The sequence below is a fragment of the Adiantum capillus-veneris genome, chromosome 5 (assembly GCF_014529385.1).
Source record: "Adiantum capillus-veneris isolate H3 chromosome 5, ASM1452938v2, whole genome shotgun sequence".
Classification (NCBI taxonomy): Eukaryota; Viridiplantae; Streptophyta; class Polypodiopsida; order Polypodiales; family Pteridaceae; genus Adiantum; species Adiantum capillus-veneris.
Window position 1 is genome coordinate 103,187,084 of NC_140935.1, and position 24,583 is coordinate 103,211,666.

At 45.6% G+C, this 24,583-nt stretch overlaps 1 protein-coding gene across 3 annotated transcripts in view; it reads left to right on the forward strand.

Annotated features, from left to right (window-relative positions):
- LOC147457849 (uncharacterized) overlaps window positions 1–24,583 on the forward strand; it is a 144,036-nt gene that overhangs the window by 46,932 nt on the left and 72,521 nt on the right. For 2 of the 3 annotated variants that reach the window (XM_086512634.1, XM_086512635.1), the window contains exons 4-6: window positions 8,562–8,631; window positions 9,545–9,631; window positions 9,709–9,763. In XM_086512634.1, coding sequence (XP_086368760.1) covers window positions 8,562–8,631; window positions 9,545–9,631; window positions 9,709–9,763 — 212 coding nt within the window. The remainder of the gene's footprint in view (window positions 1–8,561; window positions 8,632–9,544; window positions 9,632–9,708; window positions 9,764–24,583) is intronic. The other variant, XM_086512637.1, reaches the window with a different exon arrangement.

Consider the following 24,583-nt stretch of genomic DNA (forward strand, 5'->3'; position numbering starts at 1 on the left):
TGGGAAGCACTACATACTTAGTGCAGTGGATTATATGACAAGATGGCCAGAAGCAAAGGCTAGTAGAGGGGCTACAAGCAAAGATGTATGCAGCTTTATCTTTGATTGCATATGTTGTAGATTTGGAGTGCCGTTGGAGCTTGTAAGTGATCAAGGGAAAGAGTTTAGGAATGATCTTATCACTGAATTGGTGGAGAAATTGGAGATCAAACATAGGTATGCTACTCCTTATCATCCACAATGCAATGGGTTGGTGGAGGCATTCAATGGAGTTTTACAAAAGATATTGTTCAAGCTTGTGGAAGAACATCCAAAAGATTGGGATATGTATTTGGAGAGGGCATTGTGGGCATGTAGAGTGACTCAAAAATCATCCACGGGATTCACTCCATTTCATTTGGTATATGGAGAAGAGTGTGTTATGCCGATTAATGTGATGCTTCCTTCATTGGAGTTCATTTTGAAGCATAGTTTGGTTGAGGAAGAGCATGTAAAAGAGAGACTGGCATCTATGCATAGCCTTTTGTTGGATAGAGAAAGTGCCATTAGATACTATGAAGCATAGTTACCCGGAACGCGGAACGGGAACGGCAACGGGATCCCCGCGGAACGGGGGAACGGCTAGGGGTCCAGAACGGGAACGTCGCGGAACGGGAGGTATAAAAAACACCCAAATAGTGCAATTTTTAGCTCCTTGTGTTTAAATACAAGGAGTATTAGAGTGCTTTGACTCTAATACTCACAAAAAACTCGTTTTGAAGACCATTCAACCTTGCTATGACTAGATGATGTGAGAGAGAGAGAGAGAGAGAGAGAGAGAGAGAGAGAAAGAGAGAGAGAGGGAGAGGGAAAGATTTGAGAGAGTGGGAGGGAGAGGAAGAGAGCTTGAAGGCTTGAAGCCTTGAGCCTTGAGAGAGTGAGTCTTGAGAGGGAGAGATCTTGAGAGTGAGAGGGAGAGCTTGAGCCTTGAGGATTAGCTTGTGAAGAGAAAGGGGAAGGGGGGTGCATTTTATGAGTCCTTGAGGCCTTGCACACTTTCAAAAGAAGCCCAAACATTTACTTCAATTTTTTCAATTTTTGCCAAATTTGTTTGTAGCCGTTGGCCGTTCCAGGGGCATTCCGGAACGGTCCGGGGGCGTTTTGGAACGTTCCGGAACGGCCGTTCCGGTTTGCATTGGCCACCCAGAATGTCAGACATTCCGGGACGTTCCGGAACGTTCGGGAAGAGAACTGCCCCCCGGAACGCCGGAACAGGGGCTAGGGGGCGTTCCCCGGTAACTATGCTATGAAGACTTGGGAAGAAGAAGGGCTGATGTATTCAATGAAAAGATAAAGGAAAAAGGGCTATGTGAAGGCATGTTGGTTATGAGGTATAATAGTGCTTTGGAAAATACCTTTCAAACAAAGTTCAAGGCAAAGTAGGAAGGTCCTTTTGTGGTGCATAAGGTGTATGATAATGGAAGCTATCAGCTCAAGGACTTGGATGGAAAGATGCATAAGGCAAGAGTCAATGGGATCCGAATCCGGCCTTATGTGACCAGAATCATGTGATGAAGCAAGAAATGTACATGAAACACTTGAAAGTGTTCCATGCTTGTTGGGGGGGCAATATGTGACGTGTTTTTACGGAATGATGCAAGCCACCCCAAAGACTTTGGAAAGGGTTTTTTAATGCTTTTGGGTCCCTTATATGTAAATAAAGCATGCTTGTACAAAGTGTACAAAGGCGGTGTGTGCCAGCTGTCTCTATGCATACGGGCCAGTTGTGCGGGGTGCATAGTTTTGCTGTTTTTGTACATAGACGTGTTGAGACTTGAAAGAGTCACTTAGTACTTGAAAAATATGAACAAAACTGAGTTTTTATCAGCTTTAGGTCGTGAGTGAGTGGGGGATTTGACAGAGGAAGATCTAGCAACAAGAAGCCCTGATTGCCGCGAGGGATAGAGGCGTTTGGCAGTAGAGCAGCCTGTCTTGCTAGTCGAGGGCCCGATGTGGTGAGTTGAGAGTGTGTCTCTCCTCAATGGGTTGATGAAAGTGGGTGCTTAGCTCTGCATATTGACCTCTCTTCATCTTGTTTTGAGGTATGGTGGCTATGGTGTGTGCAGCTCCTTGTGGTGCAGCTAGTCGAGGGTAAACTATGTGCTGCAATGCCTTGCTTGTACATATATCAAAGGGCAAGGTTTCCCGCAAGTTTTCCATCACTTTTTTTGATTTTTTTTGCTGAACTTTGTGGGTTTTCAAATTAAGCTTGATTTGAGTGGGTTTTGGTCAAGCTATGTGTATATATGGGAGCGCCTATGGAAGCCCTACTAGCACATGAAAGGGCGTTTGAAAAGAAGTGAAGCTCTTTGAGTTATGGTCAAAAGTGCAGAGATTTCCATGGTTTTTTTCTCACTTTTTTCCTTGATTTTATTGCTTCCTTGGTGTCTTTGAGTGCAATGGAGTGTAGTGGGAGTTGTAGCGGTGTAGAGGGAAGCTAATCGGAGCTAGTCGAGGTTGAGTGTGTGTTAAATTGAGAAAATTAGTGAGAGAAGATCAGCCCATATTATCTCGAGAGAGCTATACTCTTCATCCTCTTTTCTTGGTGTTGGTTTGAGGTGTTGTAGAGGCTAGCCCCCCAATCCTTCACACCGGTTTCATACCAACTATTAAGGATTTTACAGTCGGCCCCAAGCCGGCCCCAAGCCTGTCGAGGTAGCAGTAGAGCACACCCTCCTTGCATTTACAATTTCATTCTAGCTTAGTACAACTCCGTTCGCCCAGGATCTACATATACTCAATACACTGTACAATTTCTCGCATTTACAATTTCGTTCTAGCTTAGTACAACTCCGTTGGCCCAGGCATCTACGTATACTCAATACATTTTTACATCAGAGATTGACTTTGTACATGGATAGTATTTATAGATGCCTTGCCACGGAGGAGCCGGGATGCCCATTAGAGGAGCTTACCTAGATATTGATAGAGACTTTACATGACGCAGTAGTAGAGGCATACCCGCACACCCAACCCAGGCATGGATGACGTTCTGGGAGTATGCCCCAGAAAAATTGGTATGATAAGGAATGTAGAGAGACGAGAGCCACACTTTAGAGAGAGGTGCTTCTGGGAGCCCTTATTCATAGATAGTCACAGATGGCCTTCTGGCGCCGAGTGCGATGGAAGAAGAGGACTTATCTTGCTCGGTTAGAGAAGGAGTTGTGCCAGCGATCTTGAGCCAGGATTTAAGCGAGGCATGTGGATTTTTTCATGAGCATTCCCCCCACTGGCTATCACATCAACCGAGATTTGGGGTGCATATGCAGCATCTCTTTACACAGTTTCAAGGCAGCAGTCTCTACTCGACCCTTTGGAGCCATGCCCACAAACATGCACTTTCTTTACCGCTAGATTTACCAAGATTGTATCAGCTCTCACCCATTATATTCCCACAAGCACACCCACATTGTGTTGTATTAGCCCCCAGTCACTACTCTCACCCCCCTACTCATATCCTACACAGTCCACATCTAGCAGTTAAGATTTTAGTGTCACACTTTACTTCATTTTATTTTTGTACCTAGACATTGTATTAGATCCACCAAGATTGTATCAGTTTGGTCTCATAGGTCATTTTGGCCTTTTGAAGACGTTTAATATAACATTTCATTTTATTTCATCTCTCTCTCTCTCTCTCTCTCTCTCTCTCTCTCTCTCTCTCTCTCTCTCTTTAGGGACAGACATAGTTTTCTACTTAGAGACACACCAGCTACCGGGACAGCTTATGCCACATGTGAAGGGTTATTTATGGGAAACAGTTGGTCGACCAGACAAGAGATCTCTACGGGGTAGCCGGGGTTCAGGAAGAGTAGCAGTCTTATTTAAAGAGGAGCTGAAACCACTACTACAGATTATCAGGAAAGATGAGCAAGCAAGGTATATGTGGGTGAGAATGAGAGCCAAGACAGGTAGATTTCTATATATCGCTATATGCTACTTCCCTCCAAGTACATCAGTCTACTCCTCACCTAAAGGACAGTCCCCTTTCTCCATATTGAATAATGAAATATGGGAGTTCTCTAGAGATGGAGACATTGTTCTCTTAGGAGACTTTAATGCTAGAACGGCCAACTCTCAAGCAATATTCTATGATACTACTGAGGAAATGCTCAGAGAAATGGTTTTATCACAAAGGGGGCTTACTAGAACCTCACAGGATAAAGAACACACTGAATATGGGAGACATCTCATGGAGATGGCAACTATACATGGTTTGGCCATACTTAATGGTCTAGAGAATTTCCCTTTATGTTGGGCATTCACATGCTTCCCGTACAGTGGATTATGTCATGACTTCACCAAGCTTTATTTCTAGTATCGAGGACTTTAAGGTGGGACCCAGACCGGTTGAGATTGTAGTGGATCATGCACTCTTGACCTTATCAATCTCCTTCCAATACAATGCCTCTCAAGTACAAAGGAAGAAGACACACACAAGATATACTTTCACGCCAGAGACTGATTCAGTCTATGTGGAAAAGATCTATGATAGGATGTGGGGAGCCGAACCAGTATGTACTGTAGAGGAGATTACTTCTCAGTTAACAGAAATACTACATGAAGCAGCACAAGAGGCATACCCACATACTCAACATGATCAGAAGAGAGGATCTGGGAGAACGCCTCAAAACAGTTGGTATGACGAGGAATGCAAAGAGACGAGAACCCAGGTCCAGAAAGAGCTTGCACTTGGGATCATCACATATAAGCAGTCTCGGATTGCTCTTCGGCGTATAGTACGTCGCAAGAAAAGGGCATTTTTAGCCAAACTGGAGAAGGATTTATATCAGCTCTTCTTGAGTCAGGACTCACATGAGGCCTGGCGTTTATTTCACGAGCACTCACCGCCTCCGACGATTACTTCTCCTGAGATTTGGGGTCAATATGTAACATCATTATATATGGTATCTGGATAGCCTCCATTACCAAATCCGCTAGAGCCATGCCCTGCTACTAGTACTTTCTTTACTACGGAAATGGTGAAAAAAGCCATTGATAAGATGAAGACAAGAAGAGCATATGATCATGATGGTTTAGTAGCAGAACATCTGATCCATGCCAGGGATCTACTTTCAGAAGTCCTTGCTCGTCTGTTTAATCGGGTCATGTGTGAAGGATTACCTGAATCTTCGAAATTATCTACTATCGTACCTATTTTCAAGTTAGGGGATCCGATGATACCCGGGAACTACCGTACCATTATGGTAGGTCACACATTGACCCGACTGTACACATCCATTCTTGAACAAAAATTGAGTAGATGGGCAGAGAATGAGGGCATAAGGGCAACAAGACAAGCTGGATTCAGAGGGGTTACTCCACTTTAGATCATATTTTTACGCTCAGAGCCATTATTGAGGAAGGAAGAGCAAGCGGGAGAAGGATGTATTGTTGCTTTGTGGATTTTCGGAAAGCTTTTGATATAGTACCAAGGGCCAGATTGATGCGCAGGATGCAAGAGTTAGGGGTCCCCAAAGAGATTATTTGGGGGATCATGGCCTTATACGGGTCAGTAACTGGTTATGTACGTACTCCAAAAGGGGATTCCGACATTGTTCATTCCACCGTTGGAGTAAAGTAGGGATGCCCACTGTCCCCTACTTTATTTGGTATGAACATAGATGAGGTAACAGATTACATTGATAGAGAGGGTGACAGAGGTGCTCAACTTGCAGGGTCATGGATCCCTTTGTTGTTGTATGCAGATGATATTGTATTGATAGCAGAATCACCAGATGGAATCCAGAGGCAGCTAGATGCATTACATAAATTCGCGGAGGACAGTGGACAGGAGTAAACTTGTGTAAAACCAAAGTTATGGTGTTTAACACCACACCGCAGTGGGTCAGGAGATCGGCACCTTCATTTGCATATGGCCAGGATACAATAGAGTACACAGATGCATACACATACCTTGGTGTGGTATTTGCAGGACCGAAGTTCTTAAGAAAGCAGCGGATGCTAGATTGTCCAGAGCCTCTGCGGCCTTGGGAGGGTTGGAGAGGATGTGTTCACAAGTGCACTTTCAGGAACCACGAACAAAACTTTGGCTCTTTGATATTGTGGTGGCTTTGGCTATGCTTTATGGGGTCGAGATTTGGGGACCATTTGTGGATCAGGATCATTGGAAGTCAATGGAGAGACCTTTGGTATTTATGATTTCCCGAATGATTAGAGCCAAGGCCTCCGTGCCACAAGCGATTACCCGAGCTGAACTAGCTGCCCCTCCGATAGAAATTGAAGCTCTTACCAGATCAGTGTCCTTTATACATGGTTTATGGGATACAAATAATTGCCGATATATTAGATTGGCCCTCGAATCTTCTCGACAATTAGCAATGAAAGGGGATACATCATGCTGGTATGCGCAACTGTCCTCGTGGTTTCAGAGACACGGGTTCAGTATGGAAAGATTACCCCCCTTCCAATACTCTCTTGCGGCTCCATCACTGGCAATCACACGAACGGAGATTAATAAAATCATCCGCCAAGATCTTATACAGTTGGACACTAAGAGGACATGGGTAGACCCTACACAAGAATTGGGCATGAAGATGGCCGACTACAAAGAAAACTTCCTACAGCTATCTGAAGATGGATTTGTGATTCGCCCGAGCTACATGGATATTCACCTGTCTCATGGTTTGAGATGTGCTATTGGTCAGATTCGTACATCCTCACACCAGCTGGAAATTGAATTTGGCAGATTTAGGGGAATCCCACCTGAGAGCAGAATTTGCAAGTTATGTGGAATGGAGTCGGAGACAGAATTACACTACATATGCCATTTTGCACCGTATACTATGAGATACGTGGGCGTTTCCATTGCCTATTTAAAGAAGGCTTTGGACCTCTAGATAGAGTCATGCAATACCAAGATCAAAGGTGCTTAGGCCTGTACCTACTGGAACTACATCGGCACAGGGATAATCTAATGAGAAGACAAAGAGCACTACAGCCTCAGAGGGAGATCACAGATTTCTTCGGATCGAGAGAAGCAGGAATGGAAGGAGAAGCAAGAGGCTAGTAGCGAGCACAAAGGAGTATCCACATTCATACCAAAGGCACCCTCATTGACAGGGCGATTGAGCTTAGGAAATCGAGACGACTATGACCGAGATGCAGAAGCACACTTCACCGGAGGAGACTACAACAAAGGATTAGAAGCATTCTAGCCAGACACCCAGAATGCTCCTAAGAAGTTTATCTAATATAGTTTTTCACATTTATTTTCACACTTTCACACTTTTCAGACATTGTAACAGATTCAACCGGAGAAAGACATTGTATCAGTTTGGTCTCATAGGTCACTCTGGCCTTTTGAAGACGTTAATATAACATTTCATTTTCTCTTCCATCCACATTCCTTGACACTAAATCACAATGGAGACTCTTTTTTTAAAGTATCTTATGACATCTGGATGACACCGACACCTCGTACATGGCTTTGTAAATTCTCTATGGCGTCAACGAGATGTCAATAAAACCTTAACTTTGTTTCTTTCTCTGTGTGAGCGTGTGTGTATACACTTTTGTTTGGAATCTGCATACGGTCTTTGTCCAAAATTACATAAGGTATTTGACATACATATCTGTTTGTTGAGCCATGCATAGCATAGGAACATGGACGCTGTATGAGAATGCCAACAGGAATGCAGAAGAGCTAGGATTTAATGGCCACAAGAGCCACAGAATACTAAAAGAGGATTCAGAATTACATAGAAACCCCTTACAAAGTCTTGATGTTGCACTTTTGATCTCCAAGTAGGGCTTCAACGATGGGAACGATACGGAAACACATTCTGGAACAGGGTTAGAATGTGTTCCCATTTAAAAAGTAGATTAAAACAGCACACGGCCAGAGCGACATTTTCGGAACGCCACTGAGCTGGAGCGCCTTCCAAGCATGGCAAGGGCCCGGAACGTAAGTTCCATGTTTCCATGGAATCATGAGCATGCTACAAAGTCTTCGTGTGGCTTTATGTGCAATCTTGTTATGGTGCCAGGCTGGACAGGTGGTATGCTTTTAACATGGAGCAATTTGCTGACTTTACATGTAAACTGTGGGTTGATCATTTCATGAAAATTTCTGATCATCATCCTTTATGGTTGGGTTTGTATGTTGGTCAGCGTCTGTCTAATGTGCATTTTCCTTGCGGCGGTTGCTTCATGTTAATCAAAATGACTTTATTCATGAAGATTTGTGACCGGTATGGCTTATTTTGTGTTTTCACTCAATAAAACCTCCAAGTGTTCTGTTTTCTTGTCTCACCTATCTTCTTGTAGTCGAATCTCATCTTCTTTCAATCACCACTAGAATAACGCTTCTATCGTCATGGAGGGGCAAGCATGATGTTTAGTTAATGTTCCTCCTTTGAGATGACGTACTTTTTCATTATAGTTTGACTGAATTTAGAAAGAGCTGGCATTTTGCAACTTAATGCAAGGTGCAAGGAAAAAACAGTGAACTGGTGATCTCCAATCAATGCTGTTGTCATGTACAAGTGTATTTCAGGTAGCTTTGCTTGCTTGCTTGGTTATCTGATGTTGCGCCTTGGAACAACAATTCTCTCGCTGCAAATTATGCAGGTGCCATAATCGTTTTTGCTTAGGCTTTTTTGTTATGTCGCTCCCTCTGTATTTCAGTTTTCTAGGTCAAATGAAGAAACTTTTGGAAATTGAAGGGATTTGCTATCAAATGAAGAAACTTTTGGAAATTGAAGGGGTTTGCTATTAAATGAAGAACCTTATTTGCTATCAATTGGCATGGATGCTGATGATTGCCTTGTCCACAAAATGTTTAAGGGGCTGGATGCTGATAATTTTCTTTCTGTCCAAAAATTATCGGAACCTTTTTTTAAGAGGCTTCCATTGACTACCTACTTTTATAGCAATAGAACTTTTAGTCTTTTCTACAATGTATACAGGGTGTACCATGCAGTTTTGCACTTAACTTTTTAATACTGTTTTAGCTGTTATCTAGCTGTGGGTTTGGACGTATCATTCGTTGCTGTGGGGAAGATTTAATTAAGGCAGTAAAATGGTTTGTCTCAATAGGAAGGGTTAATGTTCTAATTTAGGAAAACCCAAGAAGAGGAGTGTGATTCCATGATATGACTGTCTATAAGCCTTAAAGAAGGCACCATTCCTGCTCTAATAGTGCAGGACATGGGCAGTCAGCAGATATTCATATGCTATTTGAGCCTAGATTGCTACATTAAAAAGCTTTACGAAGAACATGGTGCCCTCCTGGTACCTTGACTTAAGATTATACTAGTGTTTTCCTTCAGAGTGCGGATTCCATACCCCTGACCTATGATTGCCTTGGCAGGAATGATTGTCTATATCCTCAATTGTGATCTTGAATGGGTCGGAAGTATATGATAAGCTGTTGAGACTCTAACTGATTCATATGGTTTTAAGTAAAGTCTAGTGGGAAAACAATCCTTTTCATGTATCTTCAACTCCTCTAATTTCTGCACTGATTTTCTGGCTTGAACAGATCATATCAGCCTGGTCAGGAGCTTCTTATTTTGTGTATCAAGCTTACCTCTTCTTACTGGTGACTGAGAATCACTTCCAGACAATGGTGTGTATGGCTTTCCCTTAAGATGTGATCATGTGTCTCCAACGGACTGTGAGGGTCTTTTTACTGGTTTTATGTAGACAAGTATCAGCCAGGCAAGTAGCAGCATGGCCCTTTTTGTATCATCAGAGCTAGGTACAATCTCATCACATTGTCTGCCTCAAAGAATTGGAAGGCTGCTATAGATTACACTCGAAGCTGTTTTTGGTTTTCCATGAATGTGTCGCTGTTTAGGATGGCTTTCTTCCAACTGCCAACTTAGAATGACTTTTAAATCAATCCTCTGGTGCGAAAGGAAGCTTTTTACCTGCATTTCAAACAGACATGGCAAGATGCAGCTTTCTGTTATGAGATGCGGTTGCTTTGGACTGAAATTTTTTGCGTGAGGCATGGAGCATGTCTGACCTAGTCACAACTTGGAGTTATAAGACGTGGAACATATCCGAGTTAGTCACAATGTAGTTATAGCAGGAGCTTGATAGTGTATTTATTATTTGCTGCACTGGAGTGGTCGATGAATGCGGGAGGACGGAGAGAGTGAATAGCTATAGGATATCCGGGGATATGTCCCCAACATCAAGGGCAAAATGTAAGGATTGCCTAAGTGAAATCTTGAATGAAGGAAAGAGATCCACATCATGCTGATGGAACATGCAAAAATTGCATTGGCGCCACAAAGACCATAGAGATCAGAATCTGACCCATTTGAAGTAGACCACAAATCGTTGAAGGGAAGTTGGGAGAATTCCAAAAGCCCAGAACCACAGAACCATATGGTTCCTTCTTTATATTTCCGCGACACAAGTTCCTTAAGACAAATCCCTTCAATCAAGAAAAATTGGCACCAAAACATATATTTTCTAGGAAAAAGTACTCAACAAACAATACTTCATTAAAAATTCCAATGTCCTGGAGTCGTGAGGACCTCCAGCGAGTGTTAACTCCACCCGTTGTCAACTGGCCGCCCATACAACCAGTCCATGATCCACCCAATTCCTCGAGTAACTCTCCGGGTAAAATCATGTATCCACCGCATCAAAAGCAAGCCATGGACATATCCACCGCATGAAAAGCAAGTCGTGGATTATCTCCTGCGATAACTTCGCGAGCTACCGCTTTGTGATCAATAGAGGGTTCAAACCAAGTCGACATTGGAATAATGAATGAAATTTGCTTGAGATAATTTTTCTTAGCAATCGTTCTTTCCTACCTCAAACAGTCTTTCCATAAAACATTTCTTTCCTATTCAATTTAAACTTAAACTTAGATAAAACCTTAAAAGTACTTATGTCATTGTCTCGGTTTGATTTCCAACATATTTGTCGGGGAAGTTTAGACATAACTAAAGTTATCGTAATGCAATGCTTATGTAAGGTACAAAATAAACTCCATCCTATCTCAATAATATCCTCTTCGATGCCTCGGGAGATGGCCGGATTTTCCTCTCTCATCGGTGCTTTACCGTTGTTCGCCATGTTGCTAGTTCCTGCCTCGCGGTCGTTAGCACCACCAAAATGTGTCCTCTTGGGGACTATATCTCACTACTTTGGGTTAGAAAAACTCCGAAGAAAGAATGGCTAAAATACGGTATCAAGTAACCATATCAACAATGATTAGGCATCCACAAGGATTAAGAAAAAGAGTACCTAATCTTACTCATAACAATACTTCTACATCTAGGAGAGTGCAATGAAATGCTTTTAAGCCATAGCTTTCCTCAAGTAGGGTTGATTTGAGTTATGGTTAATCTTACATAAACTTGTGTAAAGCAACATTGACAAGAGGGAAACTAGCTAAGGTTAATCGACATGCTGTTATGCACAAGTGATTTAAAGTAAAAGAATCCTTTCCCTAATTAGATATCTAATATTACATAGAAAAGAGAGTAAATCTTTCCTAATCTAGTCACTTGACTATGAATGAAAAAACAAGATTACCATAAACACATATGCATAATCTTTACCATAATATTACCATAACTACATCAACCATATACAATATAAGAATCATATCCATGCATCACTTTTGATTCATCAATATACTATATACAATGTATGCCTATAACTATGCATAGACTTGCAATAAGAATGTATCATTCAAGAAGTGGATGATGTAAAGACTGCGCGCTCGCTTCTGTTGTGCCTCTTTGCTCCCCATCGCTACCCCCCCCCCCCTTCCACCCAGCGCTGCCCGCTGCCCCCACCCCCTCTCAACGCTGCCCGTCGCTGCTGGCCTCCCAGCTGGCTGCTCCCGCCTGCCCTCAACCCCCGCTGCCCCCCCCTCGCGCTACCCTTGTCCGCCCGCCTTCAGCCCCTGCTGTCGCCCCCACCCTCAGCCCCGGTTACCGTCCGCCCGTCCGCCCGTCCTTAGCCCCGCCTTTTGTGCACTACATGCTCGCTTGCAACAGCCCGCCATAAAAAAAGAAAAAGAAAAATCCCCCCCCCCCGCCCCCCCCCCCCCCCCCCCGCCTCGGCCCGTTCGTCCGCCCGCTGGGGTCCTTCCCTCGGTTACTCCTTGCAGTTCGGCACTTTCGGCGGTGCTTCAATTCCTTGGAGCAGTGTTGACACGCCCAATTGCAGCGCCATCCCGTCGTCCCTTTCTTCCGCCACAGCAGTAGACACAGATGGAGGCTCCAGCTTCGCCACAGAGAGACTCGTCAGAAGCCCCCTCGCCCGACCCCGCTGAGCCCACCATTCGACTTGCTCTCTCGCCTACAGAGCAAGTGAGCTTGCCGCAGAGGTAGAGCGATTGCAGGCGACCTCGGTCATCTGCAAGATTCTCGGCACCCGACCTAGCAGAGGAGAGCTGCGAGACCTTCTCCAGGCCCGCCTTCTCGCAGAGGTGGGCAAGATCTTGGATGTCCAGATTCTCGGACGCGGGTATTATCAGATGGAGTTCAAGACCTCCGAGATGGCTTCCAAGGTCATAGCTATGAGTCCATTGGCCATCCGAGCATCACGCGCCCACTTTCGACAGTGGCGACATGGTTTTGACACGACTTCGGATGTTCTAGTAGAGGAGGCAGACATCCCCATCTTAGTCTGCTTTCCGGGTTTACGGAGGGCGTACCTACCACTTCTTTCCAGGATTGGCTTCGCCATCGGGACTGTCCTGGAGACACCTCGTACGGCAGCATCAGTAGCTGCCAAGGCGGTTGGCATCCCCTCAATTCGAGTTTTGGTCAGAGATACCCACACGCTCCCGAAGGTCATCTTTCTGCCTCGGGTGAGGGGGGGTTGGTTTAGACAGAGTGTGGAGTACTCGGGCCTCCCGAACCAGTGCTTCATTTGCCGACAGATGGGCCACCTTGCGAAGGCCTATCCACGGAGGAGGCCACGACCTGCACCTCGGCCAAGGCTGGGCCACAGCCTCAGTCAGCGACACAGCGCACAGATTCAGAGCCACCCCCCGAGCCTGGGGCTCCAACGGAGGAGGGGTGGCAGCAGACCACAGCGACAGTCTGGTACTCAGAGTGGCCCCCAGGTGCCTACTCAGCACCAGTGGGTTCCCACGGGGAACCGCTTTGGTCCTCTTGAGCAAGAGGAGTCCCCTACGCCAGCCTCCACCTCCGCTTCACCCTCGACAGCCTCTCCTCCTTTAGAGTTCCCCTCCTCCTCCTCATCCTCCCCCCCGTCCTCTGCTCCCGTCGCCTCTCCACCTCGCCCCTCTACCTTTGTCGCCACACCCCGCTCCTCTTCTCCTCCGCTCCCCCCAGCTCCTTCTCCCCCCCCTCCTGCTCCAGTTCCACAGTCGACTCACGAGACTGGTTCCTCGCCGGCGGCTAGGAGATCTCTTGGCAACGCCTTTGCCACGAGTTGCCTAGCGAGAGAGGGTCAGCCCTTCTTGTGGCCCTCTCTGCAGATTCAGACATCTTCCCTTGCAGCTATCCCTCGTGGTTTGACGAGCATTGACCTCCGACGCCGCTGGGACTTCTTTGACTACGAGTTCACTCGCTTTCTCTGCGATTCCGCCGCAGACCACGAGGCAGCCTGCGTCAGGGTCCATGCTTTGTTCCTCGCCGCTAGAAGGACAGAGGCCTTGGACTCAGCAGTTGGTTTCTCCTTCCCCCTCTGTGGTAGGGCCGAGACAGAGTGGTCCCTCGACTCAGTTGTGGGATGGTTACATACACAGGTTCTTGAGTTCTCTCATCACATGGGAGAACTTGGAGTTACAGATTTGCTATAGACTTTGTGGCCACTGGCCAAGTTTGCGGTGACACCCCCAGACTCAGCAGGATGTAGGCACATTGTGGTATACTTCTTTGCTGATACGCAGTGTTTGCCTTGCTATGTATACATTCATGAGGACTCCTGGACAGAGGAGGTCGCTTTACGCACGGCTCGCTCAGCTTGGGCTTGGGCTAGGCACTCACTGCAGTCTCGCCTATCTAGAGGACGCTCGGATGCGGATTACTCCCCATCCAAGCCAGCCTCGAAGATAGCCTGTCTTGCTGCTGCGGCAACATCTGTTCTCTCTCGCTCCCCATGAGGATCGTCTCGTGGAACGTGCAAGGACTAGGTGGGCCCCAGTTTCAGCGACAGCGGGGCCGATTGCGTCAGGAGCTTCAGCGTTGCCTTGTGGGAGGAGAGATTGATCTCCTTATGCTTCAGGAGCACCATCTGTGTGAGAGCCACATTCGGCGATGTGGTCAGATTTTGCGTGGACGATATGATACCTTTTGGTCAGCTGCTTTTGGACCTGAAGGCATCCAGGGTGGGGTATGTATGAGTATTGCGGATTCATTGCAGCAGGCCATTGTGGGCAGAGGGATTATTGTGCCAGGCAGGGCTCAGTGGATTACTATGCAGGTTCAGGGTGGCATTGTGGGCTTCTGAACATCTATGCGCCCAATGTGGCGAGTGCTCGTGCAGAGTTTTGGTCACAGATTGTTGAGTCTTTGCCGCAGGCTGACCATTGGTGTGTAGGAGGGGACTTCAACATGTTGGAGGACCCTTCTGATAGGATAGGAGGCAGCCATGGTACTGTGCATGGAGTCGAGTTAGCAGCTTGGGAGAGGTTGTGTATGACTTTGAGGGTCTCGGATACATGGCAGCACTTTGGCTTTATGAGGCCTCCAGCTAGTCTTGCCTTCTCTAGATTGGACCGCAGAGTGGGAGGAGTGAATCTATTGAGGATAGATAGTTTCTACACTAGTGACCACTTCAGTGACTGGGGGGATCAGTGGGCATCCTGGCAGGGACATCCTTCTCGGACCATGCACCAGTGATCCTCACAGTGGCAGACAGGCAGAGGAGTGGGAGCACGATGCTTCGCATCCCAGAGCGGGTCTTGTTGGACTCAGCACTCAGAGAGAGGGTAGAGGCTCTCTGGACAGAGCGCATGGACAGCCAGGTTCTACCTGCAGACAGAGTGGCCTTAGGCCTAGGTCAGCTTAGCCACTTTTTTCTACAGGAGTCTCTGGCTCGCCGGGGGCTACAACGAGAGAGGAGGAGCAGCGTCTCAGACGAGGCATTGCTTCATTACAGAGGATGCAGGAGCAGCATCCAGACAGTCCATGGTTGGAGGAGCAGTTACAGTAGCTTGACAGGAGCTTGCTAGCACAGAGGAGAGGCGTCATGAGTTTGCCTTTCACCGACAGGCATCTCAGTGGACTCAGGTGGATGACAGAGTGACAGGTGCTTTTTTTGAGATAGTGGGACCTCGGCACTTACATGCCAAGGTCAGTCAGTTGAGGAGACCCGATGGGTCAGTTGTTTGTGAGCCGGAGGAGATGCATGCAGTTGCTACTGACTTTTACCGTGAGTTACTGTCGGCTGAGCCCCAGTCAGAGCGGCAGGATGCATGCAGGGAGCAGGTTTGGGCACAGATGCCTTGTCTTGTGACTGAGGAGATGCGCCAGAGGCTAGAGCTGCCACTTCAGCTTGAGGAGCTGCACACGGCTCTTAGGGCCTTCCCTCGTGGTAGCTGTACAGGTGAGGATGGGTTGACTCCAAGCTTTTTCTTGGAGTAGTGGGACCTGCTTGGCCTAGATCTGTGTAGTGCCTTTCAGTACATTTTGCACATAGGAGTGATGCCTGATAGCATGAGTGAGGGCCTGATTTACCTCATTCCAAAGGAGGGTGGCTCCCTAAATGAGATTCGACAGTGGCGTCCCATCACCATCCTCAACTCAGCCTACAAAATTCTTGCCAAGGCTCTGAGTTTGAGGATTCAACCACTTTTCGAGAGCCTTATACATGGGACTCAGACAGGTTTTGTCAAGGAACGGAGTATCCTTGACAACATCTTCACTTTCTGGGAGGCTTCTGCCCTGGCACGGCTCCGTGGGGAGGTCCTTGTGATTCTTCTTCTCGATTTTGAGAAGGCATATGACAGAGTTGATTGGGACTTTCTAGAGGGCACTCTACGCAGGATGGGCTTCTCAGATGCTTGGATCAGAGGGGTGTCATCTTTGTACAGACAGGCTCACAGTCAGGTGCTTTTGGCAGGAGGTAGAGGTGAGCGCTTCATGCTCACACGATCGGTCAAACAGGGTTGTCCTCTTGCCCCCATTCTCTTTCTGTTCTATGCGGAGGCGATGAGCAGATTTTTGGTGTCACAGCAGGTTGGTCTGAGGGGCTTAGCACTCCCTATTCGGGGAGATGAGCTACTGGACACTGAGTTTGCCAATGACTCAGCCTTGTACTTAGAGGGCCAGGAGGCCAATCTCCACAGATGCGAGCAAGCTTTGGAGACCTTCTGTTGTGCATTGGGCGCACTGATCAACTGGAGAAAGACAATGGATTTCTTGGTTGGCAGTGCTCCTGTGCCAGATTGGATGCCAGGAGAGGGTTTCAGGTGGATTCCCCCAGGGACTGCAGTTCGGTACTTGGGTTGTCAGGTTGGTTTGGACTTATCCCCCGAGCAGCAGATTGCTCCTCTTCTCCTGTCCATCAGGAGAAAGCTGCTACATTAGAGCTCAGCACGACTTTCGTTGGCTGGTAGAGTAGTAGTTGCCGACCAGGTGTTGTTGGCGACTATGTGGTACATCACTTCTTGCTGGATCTTTTCAAGTTCTTGTATCAGCCAGGTAGAGAGGCTGATCAGGAACTTCCTTTGGTCAGGACGTGACACTCAAATTGCCCGAGCCAAGGTGGCTTGCTCGGTCATCACACTTCCTTGTTCTCAGGGAGGGCTTGGGATCATTGATCCAGCACAGCAGAACAGAGCCCTTCTTGGTAAGTTCGTAGTCAGAGGACTTCTTCCAGGAGAGGAGCCCTGGAAGGAGTTCTTGCTCTAGAGGCTTCGTGCGAGGGTGCCTCAGTCAGGAGGCCCTTGGCAACCTTCGACCAGATGGATCTTTACAGAGATGCGCCGAGTTGGTTTGAGCAGGAGACTGGAGGACCGCTTCGCTGTGAGTGTGCTTCGATCTTGGGAGCGTGGCCTAGAGCAGAGATAGCTGACGTGCACTTAGGAGCGCCTACGGCAGCCCCTCGTCTAGAACCCCATGGTTAGCACTCAGAGAGGCCACTTGGTTGATAGTCGGCCTCGTGTTTCTTGGGGTCCCATGGCAGCAGGTCCAGCGCTCTCCTAGGTGACTGGCTAGAGTTCACAGGTTTGTCAGAGGAGGTTCAGGGTTTTCAGCTACAGGGCATTAGAGGGGTGCAGAGCATGTGTCAGGACATCGCAGAGTCAGTTCCAGCTGAGTGGCTCACGCCTCTCGAGCCAGTAGCGCCCCGATGGATGGGAGTCTTCACACGACTGGAGGTTCTCATTTCAATCAGGGCCTGCTCAGAGTCTGTCTCAGCCCTGTTCTTCGAGCTTCAGGGTGGGGGACGACTACAGCGAGTAGCAGTAGAGGCCCCACAGGTAGCAGAGTGCTGTTTTCAGAGGATCCGAGTAGTGGGCATCAGTGGGTGGACCTGCGTCATAGACCCTGACCCAGTAGTTCTTGAGACAGGACGCTGGAAGCTATGGGCTTGGGAGTGTTGTCCGTTGGCACGAGTACAGTGGGATCCTGGTGAGTGGCTATGGATGGACCCCTTCTCTTCTGTAGACCACCCAGGAGTCCCGTTCTTTCAGTACACTGTTCGACTGGGACGTCATATACTAGTAGCACAAAGAGAGGCCCTTCCCGCTACAACACGTCATTGGTAGGAGGAGCGTCTCACAATCGAGCTCTTGGCAGACTTTTGGGAGAGGTTGTTGGACTCCAGACAGCCGAGGCGAGTCACCTTGTTTCAGTGGCTGGTCGCACACAGAGCCACAGCAGTAGGGAGCTTGCTTGTGCATAGTGGTCTCTCGGCCACATGTGCAGCTTGTGACCATTTGGTGGAGAGTCAGCGTCACTGTCTTTGGGACTGTCCCTCGGCCCAGCACATGTGGCTACGAGTTCTTCGGCTGATGCCTGCTCTCTCCACGGCTCGACAGTACACTTGGGGGGCAACGGCTTGGTCCACCCTCACGGGCCCGGCACTTCAGTTTGAGCTATCTTCCACCAGTAGGATGATAGTGATGCAGGGGGGACGACCTACACTCCAACCTGCTAGAGAGCTTACTCCACAGGAGTGGTGCAGTGAGAGAGAGGAGTGTTGGGAGCTCATCAGTGGCCTGACTCTTTGGTTCATCTGGCGGGCCCGCTGTTTCCGCATCTTTGAGGCTCGCCCTGTTCCACCAGCAGAGACTGTTCGTGAGTTTTGGCTAGAGCTGATCCATACTCTCAGAGGACAGCTTGAGGGACTACAAGGCAGCTCCGACCGCATGCGGGAGCGCCATGAGGCTTTCCTTCGACTCTGGCGCCCTGGGCCTTTCTACACCATAGTCCAGGGGGTGCTCAGATGGCACCTCTGTCCACCTGTGTGGCTCTTCCCTCCTCCCATCTCTTGATTTAGCCTCATTGTATATATGCTGTTTTTTCATTGGGAGAGTCTCCCAATCATGCTTGTTGTAGCCCTCTCTTGCAGAGGTGGTTGTAGCCCTATGGGCAGTTTTCATTAACTAATAGAAGGATCTTTTTCTCGGAAAAAAAAAAACTATGCATAGACTTGGATAAAAGAGAGGATTAAAATCTACTTTACCATGCATAAATATGTGCAATTAGATTAGTGCAAATAGAACTCTAATTATACATAATCTTTAATGCACAAGGGAACATAATCATGCAAAAATTTAATGCACAAAGAGAGATTGATTTCACCCTTTGATCATGTATTAACTAGAGCATAAGAGGGAAGATTAATTCCTTCTTATAATCATGTACTAAAATCATATAAGTGAGTAGGAAACAATTAAACATTAATTATGCATAATTAAGAGAATTTAGATCTCCTTGAGAGATTAGGGTATCTTTAGTGCTCCTTGATCCGGCAACGAAGAGAATGATCAATAGGTAAAAATCTATTGATAATCACCCGCATTAATAGACACTAGGGAGTAGAATTATGCTGTAAGCAGCTAGCAAAAATAATAGAATAGGGTAGGCTCAATATAGGTTCCTCCAGAGAGAAGAGGCTATGGAGCAATTAAAGTAACATAACTTGAATTAATTACCTTGATTAAGCTTCCTTGTGTGTGCTAATTGATGTAGCTTAGCTCCTCCAATGGAAGCTTCGGTAGTAGCACCTTCTTGTAAGCTTGGGGGTTGTGTGTTTACTAGAGAGGGGTGAGCTACACTTATAAGGCATCCCCCTCAAAGAGGGTCGATTTGCCTTGCTAAAATTGGAGCTAGAGAGCCCCCCCCCCCCCCCCCCCCCCCCCCCCCCCCACACACACACGCACACACACACACACACACACACACACACACACACACACAAGTGCCATGCTACGTGTGGGGGTTTCCCTAGTGAGGTGTCCTCACTTGCCGATCTCACTTACCTATACTCCTCTCTCTTTCTCTCTCTCACACTTGCAAAAATTGATTTCCACAAGGGGAGGTAGCGCTAGCTGTTTGCTATATTGAGGGGGTGTGGTGTCCTAAGCCCATGCTCCATCGTCCATACTAGGCCACACCTCACTCTTTGACCTATGCTCTACCTTATCTGGGCAATGCTTAGTTCCCATGCTACACTCTCCATGCCTAACCTAACACTTGTCACAATACTAGCTATCCACATGACCCATGGCTATACATGATGGGGGACACATGACCATGCATGCCCATGCATACCCATGCATGCACATCCACATCGATGCCCTACGTACCTTAGAAAATGCTAACCTTAGGCTTAACTAAACTTATACTAACCCAAATTTAATTCTGAAACTTGCTTACTCGAGATAGACCTGCAGGTAACAGATATGACTACCTGCCATAAATAGCAGCTTTCGGCGTCCGGACCCTATTTTTAAGGAAACCTTGGTCAGTACACAGTTTGACGAGTTGGTCGATCCTAGACCATACCGGTGGTCAAAAACTTTCTATTTTTCAAAATTTTGCACAAAAATTGAATTTGACCAGAATTAAAAGTTCTACAAGGATCACAACACAAAAATGACATCTGATCTCTGAAGCTTGCTAAAAATAGCATCTTTTGTCAAACTGATATTTAGGCTTAAAATTTTACATAGGTAACCCTCTTCTAGGGCAGGTAGAGACCTTACATTCTACCCAATGTGAGAGAATTGAGATGCCCTCATCTCAAGGGTAAGTCTGGGTAATCCCTTTGAAGCGTTAGTTGATCTTTCCACGTTGCGTCTTCTTCAGGAAAATCCTTCCACTTGAGTAAATGCTCGATGATGTTCCTATTCCTTAGTTTTTTTTCCCGCGTCTCAAGGATGTAATCAGGTTGTAGCTTGAGAACGCCTTTAGTAGGAATAACGACTTGTTGTGCATCTACTAGATGATCGGGATTGAAAATATAGGGTTTAAGCAAACTCACGTGAAAAACGTCATGAACTCTAAGGTTTGAGGGTAACTGCAACTTGTAAGCTTGGTCACTTACAACCTTTACAATCTCATAAGGTCTACAGTATCTTGGGCTAAGCTTCTTGAATTTTCCCATGGATAGATTACTTTGCTTGGATTTAACCCTGAGAAATACCTTATCTCCCAACTTAAAAGTTCTTTCAAATCTGTTCTTGTCTGCATAATGCTCCTGTCTGTCCTGAGTTGCTTGAATATCCTTGCGAATTTCTTTAGTCTGCGCTTCCATGTCTTGTAACATTTGCTTTGAGGCCTCCACTTTAATAGTTGGATCAGAAAAGTTCAGTGGAGCTATACACTCTTGTCCATAGAGTGGCTTGAATGGTGACATTCCTATGCTTTTGTGATCAAAAGAATTATAAGCATACTCTACTGAAGGAAGATGTTGAATCCATTTCCTTGGCTCGTGTGAAGAGTAAGCTCTAAGAATATCTTCGATTACTTGGTTTACCTTTTCAGTCTGCTCGCCGGTCTGAGGATGATATGTTGTACTAAAGCATAGCTGAGTTCGAATTACTTAAAAAAGAGAAGTCAAAAACTTCGAAGTAAACTTCACATCTCTATCACTGACGATTCTTCTTGTTAACCCGTGAACTCTAAAGATTTCCTTAATGAAAACCCTACTGATGTCAGAAGAACTGTAGGTTGTCTTGACAGGTATCAAGTGAGCCACTTTAGTGAGCATATGGACAACCAGAAATATAGAATCGTAGCCTCCAACAGAAGGTAATCCGGTGACAAAATCCATACTGATACACTTCCATTTCATTTGAGGTATATCAAGAGGTTTGAGTTGCCTGGGAAGCTTGATTCATTCTTATCTCATAGATGCATGAGGAAATTAAAGCAAGGCCAGTATCCTGCAAGTAGACTAGTAATAGAACTAGCTAATGGGAAGGAAGTGTTATCTCAACATTCCACAAGCTTGATAGATTTTGAATTAGGGGGTTATGCTACTTCTGCATGCTTCCGTACTTTACCTTTAGGAATTTATGACAAAATTCTAGGAATGGACTGGTTGAAAAAGAACCAAGCCCATATTCATTGTGCTTAGGGAAACGTTACGTTCATAGATAACATAGGGAATGAAGTTCTGGTTCAAGGGAAAAATGGGATGCCCAACGCTCATCTAGTTAAAGCAAGTAGACTTCTAAAGGGACTTATGAAGGGACAACAGATTTACGCTGTGAAGCTTAACAAGGTGGAACAATTAGATTCAAACTTTCGCCCAGAATGGTTGAAAGAATATGCCGATGTTTTTCCAGAAGATTTGACCAATCTGCCACTGTATCGTGAGGTAGATCATGAAATAGAAACTATACTAGGGTGTGAACCTGTTTCTAAGAGACCATACAAGATGTCGTTACGAGAATCTATAGAACTTAAGGAACAGCTTAGGCAACTAATCGAGCAAGGGTTCATTAGACCTAGAACTTCTCCTTGGGGTACACCCGTTTTTTTTCAAAAGAAGAAGGATGGATCTTTGCAGCTATGCATAGATTATTGTGGGCTTAACCAAGTGACTGTCAAGAACAAGTATCCGATTCCGAGAATTGACGAATTGTTGGATAGACTCCATGGATCCAAGATCTTTTCAAAGATTGATCTTCGATCAGGATATTCTCATATCAGAATCAAAGAATCAGAGATACCGAAGACAACTTTTAATACTAGGTATGGGCATTATGAATTCACAGTTACGTCCTTTGGTCTTACAAATGCACCTGCAAGCTTCAATCGACTAATGCACGATATCTTTAGACTTGGATGAATTTGTCCTAGTCTTTTTTGATGATATTTTGGTTTACTCTAAAGACGAAGCAGAGCATGAAGAACATGTCCGGAGAGTGTTAGAAATTTTACGTCAGCATCAGCTTTATGATAAGGAAAGCAAGTGTACTTTCTGTACTCTCCAAGTTAGTTATTTAGGTTTCATCATATCCGCCGATGGAATCTCAGTTGACCCCCCAGAAGATCAAGGATATAGTGGATTGGCCTCAGCCTTCTTCTGTCAGTGAAGTCAAAGGATTTCTTGGAATTACAGGGTGGTAGAGAATTTGCTCTTATTGCAGCACCTTTGACAAGACTTTTGAAGAAAGGAATGCGAATCTGATCCGAGAGTAGAGCACAAAGCTAGTCTTGCAGAGTTAAAGAGATATTTAGTGTCTTCTCCTGTTTTAAAGCTTCCAGATTTTAGTAAGTATTTTGAAGTTGTAACTGACGCCAGCAGTCTTGCCTTAGGAGTTCTTACTCAAGAAGGGAAACTAGTAGCTTTTACCTCTCGCAAGCTCAGAGGTCATGAGAAGAATTATCCGACTCATGATCTAGAACTTCTCGTTGTCATCCATGCATTGAAGCTATGGAGACATTATCTTTTGAGTCGCAAATTTCAGTTAGTTACCGACCACAAGAGCTTAAAGTGGATCTTTACGCAACTCAACCTACATGAGACAGAGGAGGTGGATTGAACTTCTTCAAGAGTACGATTTTGATATCAAGTACCGACCTGGGAAGGAAAATGTAGTTGCAGATGGACTTAGTCGTAAGTCTTTCCTCAGTGCTATCTCTATACCCAATAATCCTATTCTGGAAAGGATTAGAGAAGCTTCTTCAAATGATCCAGAGTATCAGCGACTCTTAGCGCAGATTCAACAAGGCCAAGAATCTAAAGTAACTTCTAAACCGGGTAAAGACTATTCTCTTCAAGGGGAATTTCTTTAGCTTGGTCAAAGACTTTATGTACCTAAGGATCCTGCATTAAAGAAAACAATTTTATTTGAGGCTCATGATAGCCCGACTTCTGAACATCCAGGGTATGCAAAGACCTTTGGCCAGCAATGAAAAGTGATGTTCTTCATCACGTAAAGCAGTGTTTATCTTGTCAGCGAATTAAAGCCGAACAAATCAAACTTCACGTGCAACTAAAACCTCTTGATATACCTCAAATGAAATGGGAGTGTATCAGTATGGATTTTGTCCCGGGTTTACCTTCTGTTTGAGGCTACGATTCTGTATTTGTGGTTGTCGATATGCTCACTAAGGTGGCTCACTTGATACCTGTCAAGACAACCTATAGTGCTTCTGGCATCAATAGGGTTTTTATCAAGGAAATCTTTAGGCTTCACTGGTTACCGACAAAAATCGTCAGTAATAGAGATGCGAAGTTTACTTCGAAGTTTTGTACTTCTCTTTTTCAAGCAATTAGAACTCAACTATGCTTCAGTACAGCATATCATCCTCAAACCGAGGGGCAGACTGAAAGGGTAAACCAAGTAATCGAGGATATTCTTAGAGCTTACTGTTCACATGAGCCAAGGAAATAGATTCAACATCTTCCTTTAGTAGAGTATGCTTATAATTCTTTTGATCACAAAAGCATAGGAATGTCACCATTCAAGCCACTCTATGGACAAGAGTGTATAGCTCCACTGAACTTTTCTGATCCAACTATTAAAGTGGAGGCCTCAAAGCAAATGTTACAAGACATGGAAGCGCAGACTAAAGAAATTCGCAAGGATATCAAGCAACTCAGGACATACAGAAGCATTATGTAGACAAGAAGAGATCTGAAAGAACTTTTAAGTTTGGGGATAAGGTATTACTCAGGGTTAAACCCAAGCGAAGTAATCTATCCTTGGGAAAATTCAAGAAGCTTAGCCCAAGATAATGTGGACCTTATGAGATTGTAAAGGTTGTAAGTGACCAAGCTTACAAGTTGCAGTTACTTTCAAACCTTAAAGTTCATGACATTTTTCACATGAGTTTGCTTCAACGCTATATTCCTAATCTCGATCATCTAGTAGATGCATAACAAGTCGTTATTCCTACTCAAGGATTTCTCGAGCTACAACCTGATTACATCCTTGAGACGCGGGAAAGAAAACTAAGGAATAGGAACATCATGAAATATCTAGTAAAGTGGAGGATTTTCTAGAAGAAGACGCAACTTGGGAAGATCAACTAACACTTCAAGAGGGATTATCCAGACTTACCCTTGAGATGAGGGCATCTCAATTCTTTCACGTTGAGTAGAATGTAAGGTCTCTACCTGCCCTAGAAGAGGGTTACCTATATAAAATTTTAAGCCTAAA